Source organism: Bufo bufo, chromosome 9, assembly GCF_905171765.1.
Source record: "Bufo bufo chromosome 9, aBufBuf1.1, whole genome shotgun sequence".
NCBI classification, from domain to species: Eukaryota; Metazoa; Chordata; class Amphibia; order Anura; family Bufonidae; genus Bufo; species Bufo bufo.
In genome coordinates this window covers 183,712,467-183,726,966 of record NC_053397.1, presented here as the reverse complement: position 1 = coordinate 183,726,966, position 14,500 = coordinate 183,712,467, and the positions used below count along the sequence as shown (strand labels likewise).

The following is a 14,500-nucleotide window of genomic DNA, read 5'->3' as shown; positions in this document are numbered from 1 at the left end:
AACATTTTTTGTTGGAGTAGATCTTTAAAGAGTACCTGAGTTTTAAAAAAAAAAGTTTGCATAATGGTTGTGCTTCTTTCTACAATCATAAATGAAGGAACAGTTATGTTTGGGCTTCTCAAAAGTCTCTTTCAGCCATATTATTATTCCCTTTTTCAGCTGCGCAGCTTAGATGCATTTCTCTCAGAAGCAGGGAGCATCTCCCTTCAGTGACCTCACTTCCCTTACTTCCCACTATGTTTGTTTTCTTCTCGGGAGCTCAGAAAACTGATAAGGAGGGAGAAACCACACTTGCAGAAAAGCAGGACACTCATGTGATGTTCAGAAGCAGTGTAGAAGCAGTTGTTTCACCAGGCCTAGGATCTCAGCTAGCTCTGACACGTGCCAATTCTGGTCAGCCATCTTCTGAGTCTCTGTTACCAGGAATGGCTCTTGCCTGACAACAGTGGACTGCGTTAGGTGGAAGTGAGACCCCGAGTGGCCATGACTTTACAGCTTCTTCAGGTGGATGCAGGCATATTTTTTTTAAATGAAGTGATTTATTAATTTTCTAGTTACACCATGCTCTGTTTAATGAAATGAAATTGTGTGAAAGTCTAGTGACTCTTTAAGTTGCATAATCTTAGGTGCCATGTTGCATGTCTGCTTGGGTCCCAATTCACATCTATTGCAAGTTACCAAAAAAGATATGCAGTCCATATATATTGCACTCAGGGGTACTTTCTCTTTTGGCTTTTGTTTATTAAAAATTACATTTTGTTTGTCCTCTTTAATTTTACCATTAATAACCTGTAGTGCTCGGATGTAGAACATTCTGCTTCTGACTGAGATGACCGGCGCCATCAGGTGATGATTGATCACGTGCAGTTGTCTGTGCCGGTTATAATGCCTAAGATTTATTGTTCTGCAGTACAATGCGACCTTTACACTAGATGTTCCTACAGCGCCTCCTCACCTAGTCATATCTGCATCATGTGTATTTACCTAGACGTTGGATCCATTTTTAAGCAACTGTACTTTACGTTGTTTCAGCTGAATCAGAATGTGGAGGCCCAAAGAGCTCGTCTGCGCGATGACATCAAGGAGTACAAATTCCGAGAAGCGAGATTACTCCAAGACTACACCGAGCTGGAGGAGGAGAACATCTCTTTGCAGAAGCAGGTTTCAGTACTTAAGCAAAATCAGGTAATTATGAATTGTTATTTAATTTCTCTGGTATTTTATAGGGCATTTACCGGCATGTGGAATTGTGATATTTTTATGTGTCAGAATATTGATCGGCTTTTGGATACTTTTTGGCAAATGGTAACGTTTTAGACTTTCACGTTCACCTTACCGATCTCTTGCCACTACAATTCTGTCACTTCTCAATCCACTGCCGGTCTCCACTTCCTGCTCCCCCTTGACTCACAGGAAATTAAGGCTCAGCCAATCACTGGCTGATGCAGCCACCTGCAGCCAATCACTGGCTGAGCAGTCATTTCCTGTATGTCAAGAAGAACTGGGAAGTAGAGATCAAGCAGTGAACTGGGAAATGTTGGAATGGGAGTGGCAGGGGATCGGTGAGAGGAGTATAAATTATTATTTTACACCTTTCTGGGTTCTCTATGTGCATGAAGAAAAAAGTTTTTTCATCAGTAAACTCAACTCCCCATCTTTTTCCATGTGTCATTTAAGACCACAAAATGTGCACTTACCTTCTGCTGCCGGCTGCAGCATTAGGGACTGGTGGCCATCTTGTAATGACAATTGTGTGTTCGCAGGCATGTAGGCCTTAACCAGTGGTCGATTATATCACGTGACAGCAAAGTAATGATGTGATTTAACATTATGTGAGCAAGTGTCATTGCCTTTAATAGTCACACTTTACCTTGGATAACTTTTTTTTTTAATAACCCACATTTTAGTTTTTTTGATCAGCCAGTATATGAGTTTGCTATAGACCTTCAGACTGTAGGTGTTTTCTTTTAAGATCTTCTAAGAAATAGATTTAAAGGTTATAAAATGACAGCAAGTACGGACAACTTTAGATGCTGGAAGCGGAGTAGAAGCAACAATTTTCTGCTAACTTGAGAGGACTTGTATGGGAAAAAAACTTGTGGGCTAAAACAATAGTCGTGAAATTAGATTGCAGGGTTGGACAACTTCACCTCAGGCTGTGGGTTCATAAACTGTTATAGGGGTCCCACAGTTGGAGGCTCCAGTGACCAGCTGTTATTATGCGGAGCTGCTTGGAAATGGACATATGCCATCCTAAAGGGTTGAGAGCTATGCTGGACATAGCTCTTGTCACTAATGCAAAGAGGGGGGATTCTGAAGAGTGGGACAACACCATTAGGGTGTATTCATACAGCCGTGTCCATAGATCCGCAAAATGGGTACCAGCTGTGTGCACCCTGCATCGCGGTGTGGACTCATTGACAACGCAATGAGGGGTGTACATAGCCGGTGTCCATGTTTTGCGGGTCCGCAAAAAGGGACACGGCCTTGTGAATACACCCTTATGGTCATGGGTAAACCCACTCCCAATCAATTTTTGGACGGTTACAAGTAGGATGAGTAAGTTGATACTATGACATTTCATTGCTCATTTATTATAATAGTTGTATTGCAGTATAAATCGTTCAGAGGTTTCTGATAGTTTCTTTTATGGTGTCCTCCAGGTGGAATTTGAGGGTCTTAAACATGAAATCAAAAGACTGGAGGAAGAGACAGAGTTTCTGAATAGCCAGCTTGAAGATGCCATCCGATTGAAAGAGATTTCAGAGAGGCAATTGGAGGAAGCACTGGAGACCCTAAAGACTGAACGTGAACAGAAGAACAACCTACGCAAGGAGCTGTCCCATTACATGAACATCAATGACTCAATGTACAGCAACCACCTAAACTTATCCCTTGATGGATTGAAGTTCAGTGATGAAATCACAGAGCCCAACAACGACGATGTTATGAATGGTTTTGAGCATAATGGAGTCATCAAGATGAATGCTGATAACAAAGCGTCCACCCCCAAGAAGAATGATCCAGCACCAAGTCTGGTCTCAGACCTACTAAGTGAGCTCAACATCTCTGAAATACAGAAACTGAAGCAACAACTGATGCAGGTATGTGCTGTATTACCACTTCTGTAGTGCTGAACCCACAGTCGCTCATATCAACCACTTTTACCAGCGGGGATCAAAAATGAAGATATACATACATTAGGGTCAGTTTAACCCAGACAAGGCCTAGTTTGAACACAGCATTTTTTCAAGCCATAAATTAAAAGGGTTGTCTCATCTCGCCGTTACTAAGGTAAGATGAGACACAGTACCGACCACCAGCCGGGCGGGGAACAGCAGAGCGCTCTAGCGCTTGCTCTTTTGGTAGCCCCCCATTGCGGTGCATAAGAGCTACGAAAAAAGCGTAGCACAGCTTAGGGAAACATCATGGCTTGTTGTGCTACACTGTTTCTGTAGCTCTCATGCGCCGCAGTGGGGGCTACTATAAGAGCGAGCACCAGAGCGTTCTGCTGTTTCCTGACCAGCTGATGGTCGGGACTGTGTCTCATCTTACCTTAGTAACTGCGAGATGAGACAAGCACTTTAACATTTTATATTTTTTTACATCAATCTATCCATATAAGGGTTTGTTGGCAGGGGTGTGGAAATTAAAAAAAAATAACTACTTGTCGAAGGACTTAAGCGGGGGCTCGATCTACTTGTCCCTCATGACAGTCTACTTGTCCTGATACAAAAAAAAATTATTTTAAATCAAAACCATATTTCAATGCACCGCCACGCTTACTTATGCAGGGAGGTGGCTGACTTGCGTTACAGTCTTGTAACGAGGAGTTAATTGCGCCTACGGCAGCTCCCTGTCAGAGGTCGGGTGCTGGAAATGTTTCTACAATGTTTGCATTGGTGGGCAGTGCGCCCTCCCTGGTATTAAAACCATTGGTGGGCAGTAGACAGTTTCCCTTTTTCAGTATAGGGGAATGGTAATGTAAAGGTCATTTAGTGTACATCCCGTCTGTTGGAAGCCACCTTGTCACTGGTAGATGGGCCAAACGCAAAAAGCTTCTGATTTTCATATAGTAAGTTTAGCAGTAATGCAATTTACCTTTATTTGTGTTTTCAGTGAGTCTTTGTGCATTAAGCAGTGTGCTGATACTTTTACTACTTGTTTGCTTTTATATTGCAACCAAGGTAGCTTTCACGTTAACCCCCCCCCCCCCCCTCTTCTTTTTGGAGCTGCAGGTCTGACTCGCTTTTGAATCATATAAAACTCCATTAAAGGGGTTGTCCAAGTTATATTTATTGATGACCTATCCTCAGGATAAGTCATCAATATCAGATCGGCTGGGGTTCCCACACCTGGCACCCCCGCCGATCAGATGTTTGAAGGTGCGCGCCGTGCCAGCGCCGCCTCCTCTTCACTGTTTACCTGCTCGCCGTTGCATCTGCAGCGGTGAGCAGGTGTAATTACACCTAACCGTGCCATTCATTTCAATGGGACGGATCGTTCCCATACACTTGTATAGGAGCGATCCGTACCATTGAAATGAATGGGATGGCTTGAGTGTAATTACACCTGCTCACCGCTGCAGATGCAACGGCGAGCAGGTAAACAGTGAAGAGGAGGCGGCGCTGGCACGGCGCGCACCTTCAAACATCTGATCGGCGGGGGTGCCGGGTGTCGGACCCTAGCCGATCTGATATTGATGACCTATCCTGAGGATAGGTCATCAATAAATATAACTTGGACAACCCCTTTAAGGTGTTACCTGGTCTAGTACCACATATCTACACATTGGGGGACATATATCAAAACTGGTGTAAAGGAAAACTGGCTCAGTTGTCCATGGCAACCAATCAGATTCCACCTTGCATTTTCCAAAGGAGCTCTAAACAATGAAAAGTAGAATCTGATTGGTTGCTATGGGCAACTAAGCCAGTTTTCCTTTACACCAGTTTTGGTAAATCTCCCCCATAGTCTATTCAGGTGAATTTCTGCATCAGACACTACCCGGAACTATTGTCTTGATGTTGTTTTTACCATTCTTCATTATGAAAAGGTTTTGACATGTTTATAGCCTACCTTCTGGCTACATTAGAAATGTCTGCGTGTCTTCCAAGAATCTTAAATCATTTGTCTCACATGTTACTTTTCATCTTTAATAGCAGAAGAAGTGGCTATAAAAATGTAATGAACATACTCCCTTCCTACTATATAAAACCTTACCACTATCATTGAATTCCGCCTGTGTAGGGTCACACATTAGCTTCTTCTAGAATACTCTGGATTCTTGCCTTAAAGGGGTTGTCTTATCTCAGACAATGGGGGTATATCGCTAGGACCCGCACCTCTATCAGGAAAGGAGCCCCACAAAGTGATGGCTGGAGGACTCCGGTCCGGCCACCACCAAACGCTCTTTCCATAGAAGTGAATGGGAGCGCACCACGCATGACCGGCCACCGCTCCCATTCACTTCTACGGGCTCGACGGAAATAGCCCGACTATTTTCGGTGGCCCCATAGAAAGTGAATGGAGGGCGGCTGTGCATGCGCAGTGCGCTCTCCACCACTTTTGGGGCTCCGCTCTCGATATAGGTACAGGTTCCTCCTCCCGTCCTAGCGATGCGCCCCCATTTTCTAAGATGAGAATAACCCATTAAGCACATGCTATGCGGTCTTACACAGCTCTTCCGTACAAAAACTGGGGGGGGTTATAAAAGTTATTCTTTAAAATCCACATATCCTCTGAAAGTATCTCTGCTAGGGCTGGGCGATTAATCAAATTATTTAGATTAATTCACTTTTGAGGTATCTGACGATTCTTTTTTTTTTATATTTTTTTTTTACAGAGTCCTAAAATCAATTTGGCCCGCCTTCCCTCGTCACTTGCCTGCCCTTTTTGTAGTAACCCCTACACCGCCAGTCTATGTACAGTAAACCCTGTTCTGCCAATCTATATAGTCTTGGTAGTTTTTCAGTTTAGTTAAAAAAATTAAAAAAAATAAAGAAAATTGAGATTCAAATTGAAAATCTTCCATAGGGTTGAAAATAACAAACAAGATATTATTTTTTGGCAAAATCGTCCAGCCCTAGTGTCTGCTAAGAAAAGTGGAACGTCATTTGGCATTGTGGCATCACTTGGCGTCACACACAGTTATTTTATTTTTTTAAGCCCCAGGTGCCCTGTTACATTGTTCCGTACAATGTGTTGCTATGTTATTCATGACCATAGAGTTTAATAAACTTCTTGATTGACAATTGAATAATTAAATCAACAAGAGCTTGGAGCCAGGAAGCCAATCCCCTCCGATCGCTTGTTTCCTGCAGCCTCCGGAGCCAGCACTTTGAACAGAGCCAGAAGCACAGCTCCTGTGTAGTGGCCGTGCCTGTTTACTGCGGCTCAGCCGTGATAGAAACCAGTGGGAGCTGTACTGCAGTAACCCAGCATGGCCACTACACTTTGAACAGCGCTGCACTTCAGGCTCTGTTCAAAGTGGAGGCTGCAGGGAGCAGCTGGGCGTTGCGGGATGTCAGACCCTCACTGATCGGGTACTGATGACCTATCCTTAGGATATGTCATAAATATCGGGAGCCTGGAAAACCCCTTTGAATGGGTTGTCTAACATAAGTCAAACATGAATATAGTGTGCAAAAGATAATTATAAATAAAAGACTCACTTTTTAAAAATGGCCTTAATTCCAGTGCCACAGCTCACGGCGGTCCCCACCAGACCAAAAGTGGGGACCCCTTCTTGAACAAGAGACCACTGCAGCGAAGTTGATAAGCATTCAATTTGTCTCAATATCACTGACGCATAAAGTAAAGGACTATCTAAAACGGGGCTGAATTGCATTTCACAGAACACAGTTGGGAAGTGGTCTTGGAAGGAGACTTGACCACCCTTGAGTCTTGTGATTTTTATTTATTTTTATTTTTTAGCAGTCCTGTGGTCCCAGTCTGTATGTAATAGTGCTTTCAGTTGTTATAATGGCTAAGGCTACTTTCACACTAGCGTTTCTATTTTCCGGTATTGAGATCCGTCATACGGTCTCAGTACCGGAAAAAAAACGCTTCAGTTGACAATGAATGGGGACAAAACGTAACTGAACAGAACGGAATGCATTTTGGTTGCGTTCTCATACCGGAGAGCAAACCGCAGCATGTTGCAGTTTTCTTTCCGTCCTGGGATGCGGAGCAAGACGGATCCGTCATGACCCACGATGTAAGTCAATGGGGACAGATCCTTTTTCTCTGACACAATAAAAAATGGATCCGTCCCCCATTGACGTTCAATGGTGTTCATGACGGATCCGTCTTGGCAATGTTAAAGATAATACAACTGGATCCGTTCATAACGGATGCAGATGGTTGTATTATCAGTAACGGAAGCGTTTTTGCTGATCCCTGCCAGATCCAGTAAAAACGTTAATGTGAAAGTAGCCTAACCCCAAATTAGACAAATGTAAACTTCAGATTTGTAAACTTTTGCAACTAAATCAATGGATTGTAATGTTGTACACTGATTTGTATTGTCATTTGTTGTACTGATCCTGTTTTCCTCGACTTTTCAGGTGGAAAGAGAAAAGGTTGGTTTGCTGTCTACTCTTCAGGAGTCACAGAAACAGCTGGAGAACACCAAAGGTGCTCTCTCTGAGCAGAATGACAAGGTCAGCCGGCTCACTGAAAACCTAAATGCCATGAAAAAACTTCATGCCTCCAAGGAACGCCAGTCCTCTCTAGACCATGAGAAAGAGCGGGATAGTCACGAGGACGGAGATTATTATGAGGTTGATATTAACGGTCCAGAGATCTTAGAATGCAAGTACAAAGTAGCTTCGGCGGAAATACACGACCTCAAAGATGAACTGAAGAGCGTGAAGACCAAGTATGAGGAATGTGAGACAAAATATGAAGAGGAGAAGACCAAGTTTGAGAGTGAAACACAGGCCATGGCAGAAAAGATCTCCTTGCTGGAGAAGACCACACGGCAAGACAGAGACCAAGTTGTGAGACTTGAGAAAGAGTTGAAGAAAGTGAGTCATGTGGCTGGAGAAACACAAGGTAGTCTCACTGTGGCTCAGGATGAGCTGGTTACGTTTAGTGAAGAGCTGGCCAATTTATACCACCATGTGTGTATGTGCAACAACGCGACTCCCAACAGGGTGATGCTGGATTATTACAAGGAGGGCAAAGGCGGAAGAAACAGTCCTGAAGCTAAAGGTCGTAGGTCACCAATACTGCTTTCTAAGGGTCTGTTAAACAACGAAAATGGCCATAGTGACTCTGGATCCCCAGTTTCTCCAATCCCGTCGCCTGTTTCTGATCCTAGAAAAGAGCCCATGAACATTTATAACCTCATAGCTATTATCCGTGATCAGATCAAGCATTTACAGGCTGCAGTGGACAGGACCACAGAGCTATCCCGGCAGCAGGTAGCCAGCCAAGAGCTTGGACCAGCAGTTGATAAAGACAAAGAAGCACTCATGGAAGACATCTTGAAGCTGAAGTCTCTTCTGAGCACGAAGAGGGAACAGATTGCTACACTGAGAACTGTGCTCAAAGCCAACAAACAAGTGAGTCTCCAATTTGATACGGAGCTTAAGCAATTATTTTTTCAATTATAATTTATTCATTGTGTGATACGCTCTGAGGAAAGTAGGTTATGTCTTATTATTTTAGAAGGGGGAGTATATTTGCAATTACGCTCTGGAGCAACTGAATCTTAAACCATTTTTAAGATTGAATGGACAAATCTTATCCTATTTCTTATTCAATCTTATCTTTACTTTAAAGAAACGTGTCCGTCCGTGGCGCAGCAGATGAATGTGTATTGTTGCTTTTCCGGATTAACAATATCTTTGTGATACATTCAATGCAGTGATCTTCTCCATCAGAATGAAATGCCTGATATTGATAAATATAAAAATAATTTGCCGCTAGAAAAAATAAATTTTTATTTTTTTAGCAGTGTTCAAAATTATTTAAAAAACTATCAAATAATATATAAATAGTGTAGTAATAATTTGAACATGTAATGTTAACATCTAACTGCTTTACCTTCTACCTTCAGACTGCAGAGGTAGCTCTTGCCAACTTGAAGAGCAAGTATGAGAATGAAAAAGCCATGGTGACGGAGACCATGATGAAACTGCGCAACGAGCTGAAGGCGCTCAAGGAAGACGCTGCTACGTTCTCCTCCCTCAGAGCCATGTTTGCCACAAGGTACGTAGGCACGACTGTATACAAGTCCCTGACTTACCGGGGTATTCCCCTCTGGTACATTGATGGCATATCATTATCATTGTCACCTCTGGGACCTTCTTCCATCTCTAGAACGGGGGTCTCTAAAGTCCACTTGCTCAGCTCTTTCTTGCAGTCCCACAGCGGTGAATCGAGAGGTTGCTGCGCTTGTCTAGCTGCTCTCTGTTAACTTTTGGCGCCCAATTCTGGAAATAGGTGCAGGTCCCACCTCTGGAACTCAATCCTATTTGAAATTGACGGCATATCCTAGCAATGTCCCAGATGGCAATACCACTGTAAAGGCGTTTTCCAGTACATTTTATATTGATGGTCTGTCCTCAGGATAGGCCATCACTATCTAATTAGCGGAGATACACCCCCACCAATCAGCTGTTCTGAGATAGCTCTGGCGCCGAGTACCACTCACAATACTGGTAGCAGCACTGCAGTAAGCAGCGCAGTCCACTACACAGTGGGCAGGACTACTGCAGAGCAGCGATCAGCAGGGCTGTGGGGTGTCAGACCCCAGCCGGTCAGATATTGATGACTTATGCTGAGGACCACCTTTAACAACGACAGTCCTTTTTTTGTTACAAGAGTCCCCAAGTGACAAGAAAATCACACTTTCTCCTTCTGCTGGAGCCCCCAGTGATCACCTGTAATCACCAGCAAGTGTCCAATCTCTCTTGCATCGCCACCACAAGTGAAATGGTTCTTATTGAAATCCTCCAAGAGGTCAACACAATCCACTCCGGCTAATTTATAAATTATAAGTGAGCTAGACGAGAGGATTAGTTCAAAGTAAACCTTCTTGGGCCAATATTTTGTGTATCCAGTTTAGGCAGTACATGGTGAATTAAACAGTACCCACAGTCAGGGTGGATTTGATTTAAATCAAACTGATTTAAATCACTAGTCAGTAAGGCTTGATTTACGGTTCAATCATTATTTTATTAAATCGTATAATTGAATAATGTATAAATACATCCAATGAGTATACAAAACAGTAAAGTACAAGGTCAAGAACTGAACATACCAATAAGTCTGAGGTAGTATTACATTCAATAATTAGTCTTACGGAACAAAATTTCAAGTATTAGTGCCGTTGGGGCTTCCATAAATGAATCTAAGAGCATACACGGCATTTATTCTCTAACTTCCAGACTAATAACCACATAAGACCGGGAAGACATCACAAGACATGACAGACCAAAACCAAGACATATACACAGGGGAGGGGGAGGGGTGTATAGGATAGGATAGGAGATTCTACTTAGTGTAGTATTATTTAGGCGCTAATACCGGGTACAATACCTGTTGTCAACCAATCATGGAAAGATGTGGAGGTACGAAATTGATTCCATGGGTCCCAAGTCCCCCAAAAGGCTGTAGCAGATCCTGAATCCCTAGCGCTTAATTCTTCCATATGAACTAGTGAGTCCAGGGCGTTAGACCAGGTCACTCTCAAAAGACTCTCTGTAGACCTCCATTGACGGGGAATTATCGGTCTCATAGCTAGGATAAATAATCGGAGGGCTCCCTTCTTAATCTGTGAGATCCGCCCTGAGAACATGGATAGAAGAGCTAACGCAGGTGAGGGTGTAATAGTAACTTTGTATAAGAAATTATATAAGTCAAAGATCTCCTGCCACAGTGGGGCTACACCCGGGCAGTCCCACCAAATATGAGTCATGGATCCCCTTGCATTAAGACATCTCCAACATGCATCAGATACCTGAGGATAAAATTGGTGTAATCGCACTGGGGTCCTATACCATCTGCTAAGGATTTTATAGTTGAGTTCCTGTAAATTACAAGACACCGTTAATTTGTGAGTGAAGAGGAGAGATCTGGACCATTGGTCTACAGAGAAGGTGGCTCCCAGTTCCGATTCCCAATCAGACATGAATTTGAGTTTAGTTCCCTGGATGTCTGTGGAAGAGTCCTCTTTCTCCCCAGAGTTCAACATGGCATATAAATGAGATATAGCATGATCAGGAGCTGACCTCGCTGTGCACATCTTTTCAAATTCAGTTAAGGGGGCACATGACCGCGATCCTGGTATCAGGGATTTAATGAAGCTTCGCAACTGAAAGTAGAGGAGCCAACGCCCAGGGCCTGCTGGAATAATATGGGAAAGATCCTCCAAAGGGAGTAAACAATTCTGTTTATATATGTCTATTAATTTGATTGGTTGTCTATTATGGTCTCCTAAAGCTGGGAGTTGACTCAAGCCTGTGGGGAGATCTGTATGACCCGTGAGTGTCGTGAGAGGACCAGGAGAATGTATAAGGCCAAGTTTACCCGCAAATTTAGCCCAGGACCTAGCCAAGGAATATAGAAGCATCGGGGATTGCGAATTAGATAATGAATTCAAGGAGGTAGGGGACAACCAAAAGATTCCAGTGGCTAAATGTGGAGCCATTTCATGCTCAATTTCTACCCATAGTTTAGTAGAGCGGTTGTGACATAGATCAAGCACACAATTCATGATTGTCGCTTTATAGTATGAGCTAAAATTTGGTAGTCCCGTACCCCCCAGGGCTTTAGAACGAGATATTAAGCTATAACTTAGTCTAGCTCTGGGTGCTTTCCATACAAAAACCGAAACCATTCTCCTGATCTTAGCAAAATAGGTTAAAGGGATTTTACATGGGATCGTCTGAAACAAGTATAGAAGACGCGGTAAAATGTCCATTTTCACCACATTAATCCTCCCAAACCAAGAAATCTGGAGTGAAGTCCATTTATGGAAACTGGATTCAATAGCTCTAAGCAAAGGTAGATAGTTAAGTTTAAAAACATGTGTCAAGTTGGCTGGGATATGTACTCCTAAATATTTAATATGTTGGGAGGTCCACTTAAAGGAGAAAGAGTCCCTTAAGGAATCTGCTTCCCGTTGGGGCATGTTTATGTTCAAAATCTCTGATTTCTGCACATTGACTTTGAAGTTACTAAGGCGCCCAAAAAGATCAAATTCGCGAAGAATCGAGGGCAGGCTAATCCTGGGAGAGGTTAAGTAAATACAGGTCATCTGCGAACAGGGACAGTTTGTGCTCTTTATTGCCCAGCTTGAGACCCGAGATGGAAGGATTTGCCCGAAGAGCATTAGCCAGGGATTCCATCACAAGGGTGTATAAAAAGGGGGACAGGGGGCACCCTTGACGTGTTCCATTCCGGATCTCAAAAGGGGCAGAAAGAAGTCCATTAACACGAACACAGGCTGAAGGGGAGGAATAAAGAGCTAATATCCTATAGATCATTTTGTCTCCTAGGCCAACGTGGCGTAGGGTCTCCTCTAAGAACCGCCAGCTCACCCTATCAAACGCCTTCTCAGCGTCTACAGCGAGAAGGCATAGTGGAATTTTGGTTTGTTGTGCTCTCGCTATTAACCCTAGCGTTTTAAGTGTATTATCTCGGGCTTCTCGTCTAGGTACAAATCCTACTTGCTCTTTGTGTATACAACCTGGAATGTGGGGATGGAGCCTCAGAGCCAAAAGCTTGGCATACATTTTGAGATCCACATTGAGCAAGGAGATAGGCCTGTAATTAGAGCATGACGCTGGGTCCCTGCCTGGTTTGGGGATGACTGTGATATGTGCCTGGAGTGCCTGTCGTGTAAATGGACAATCTGGTGCGATGGAATTAAAGGTTTCAACCAGTAGGGGTGTAAGGTCTTCTCGGAGAATATTATAGAACCGTGAGGTCAATCCATCAGGGCCTGGGGATTTCCCATTCTTCAGGTTCTTGATCACTGACTCTAGCTCAGGGAGGGTGAAATCATCTTCCAACGTGGCTGTATCCTCGTCAGATATAGGTGTAGGGCCAAATTGGGTTATGTATTCACGAGTTTCATCACTAAGGGGTTCTCGTGGGAGAGCGGATGCTGGTAAATTATATAAGGATGCATAATAGGATCGAAATTCCGCTGTGATATCTACTGGGTTGTGTACAGAGCTTCCAGTACCTGTATTAATTGATGGCACGTGAGTCAGAGCAGTTCGGGGATGTAAGGCCCTAGCTAGCCAGCTTCCACATTTATTACCATACTCAAAGAACCCGTGTCTAATTTTATCTCTAAAACATAATGATTTTTGGTCTAGGATCTGCAATATTTGGTGTTGGACTAGAGAAATGTCTGATTTTAAGTTGTCAGTAGGGGAATTTTTGTTTAGGTTTTCTTTTATGGCAAGGTCAGATAGAAGAGATTTCAATTTGTGGGACCGTTCCTTCTTCAGTCTGGAGCCATGTGAAATAAACACCCCTCTAAGCACGCATTTGAGGGCCTCCCATTTAATAGGGGGGGCGGTCAAATCCGTTAGATGATCATTAGTAAAGTTGGTAATAGCTTTCCTAATGTCTGCTAGGCAGGCTACATCTGATAACAGGTTATCATTCAGTCTCCATGAGAAGGGTCGGGTGTAAGAAGGTTGGGAGGAAATAATGCCACACACCGGTGCATGATCAGACCACAGGCGAGTGTCAATAGAGCATTTAGGCCCAGAGTCCAGCAGTTGTTGAGATATAAAGATGTGATCGAGTCTACCATAGCTATTATGGATTGGAGAGTGGAAGCTATAATCCCTGACACCTGGATGCAAAATGCGCCATAGGTCCACCAGGCGAAGTGCCATGAGCTCGGATTTAAAACTGCGCAGAGAACTCAGGGAGATCGAGGACTTACCAGATGAGGAATCCAGCAGTGGGTCCATCACCAGGTTGAAATCGCCTCCAAGTATGATTGGGGAACCATCTGCAAATTTGGATAGTTTTTTCAGGATCTTGGATCCAAAAGTTGTTTGTCCCTGGTTAGGAAAATAGACATTAGCTATAGTTATGACAGAATGATCCACAGAGAGCTTAATGAAAACAAACCTGCCCTTTAGGTCTATCTCAGAGGATAAAACTGTATGGCTAAATGACTTGTGGAGTCCTATAGAGACTCCCCCTGATCTGCTAGTGGGATTAGGACCATGAAACCAATTCTGATAATAACGGTTGGCATATTTGGGAACGGCGCCTGCTTTAAAGTGAGTCTCCTGTATCATAGCAATCATAACTCTCTTCTTATGGAGGTTGTATAGGATCTGACTCCGTTTCTCGGGTTTATTGAAACCCCTGACATTAAAAGTGCAAAACGATATGGGTGCCATTTTGAGGAATATTAGTGAGAGGTAAGCATAATCTCCCATATTCTGCCAGTACTATCTGAGATGTAGTAGGAGTATGGGGAAGGACACATGAGGGAAGGAAGACAACAAGG

At 43.4% G+C, this 14,500-nt stretch overlaps 1 protein-coding gene across 3 annotated transcripts in view; it reads left to right on the top strand.

The window, feature by feature from the left end:
• The window catches only part of BICD2 (BICD cargo adaptor 2), a 115,161-nt gene that overhangs the window by 85,627 nt on the left and 15,034 nt on the right, over window positions 1–14,500 (top strand). For all 3 annotated transcript variants that reach the window (XM_040407698.1, XM_040407697.1, XM_040407696.1), the window contains exons 3-6: window positions 1,033–1,185; window positions 2,664–3,104; window positions 7,569–8,570; window positions 9,068–9,219. In XM_040407698.1, coding sequence (XP_040263632.1) covers window positions 1,033–1,185; window positions 2,664–3,104; window positions 7,569–8,570; window positions 9,068–9,219 — 1,748 coding nt within the window. The remainder of the gene's footprint in view (window positions 1–1,032; window positions 1,186–2,663; window positions 3,105–7,568; window positions 8,571–9,067; window positions 9,220–14,500) is intronic.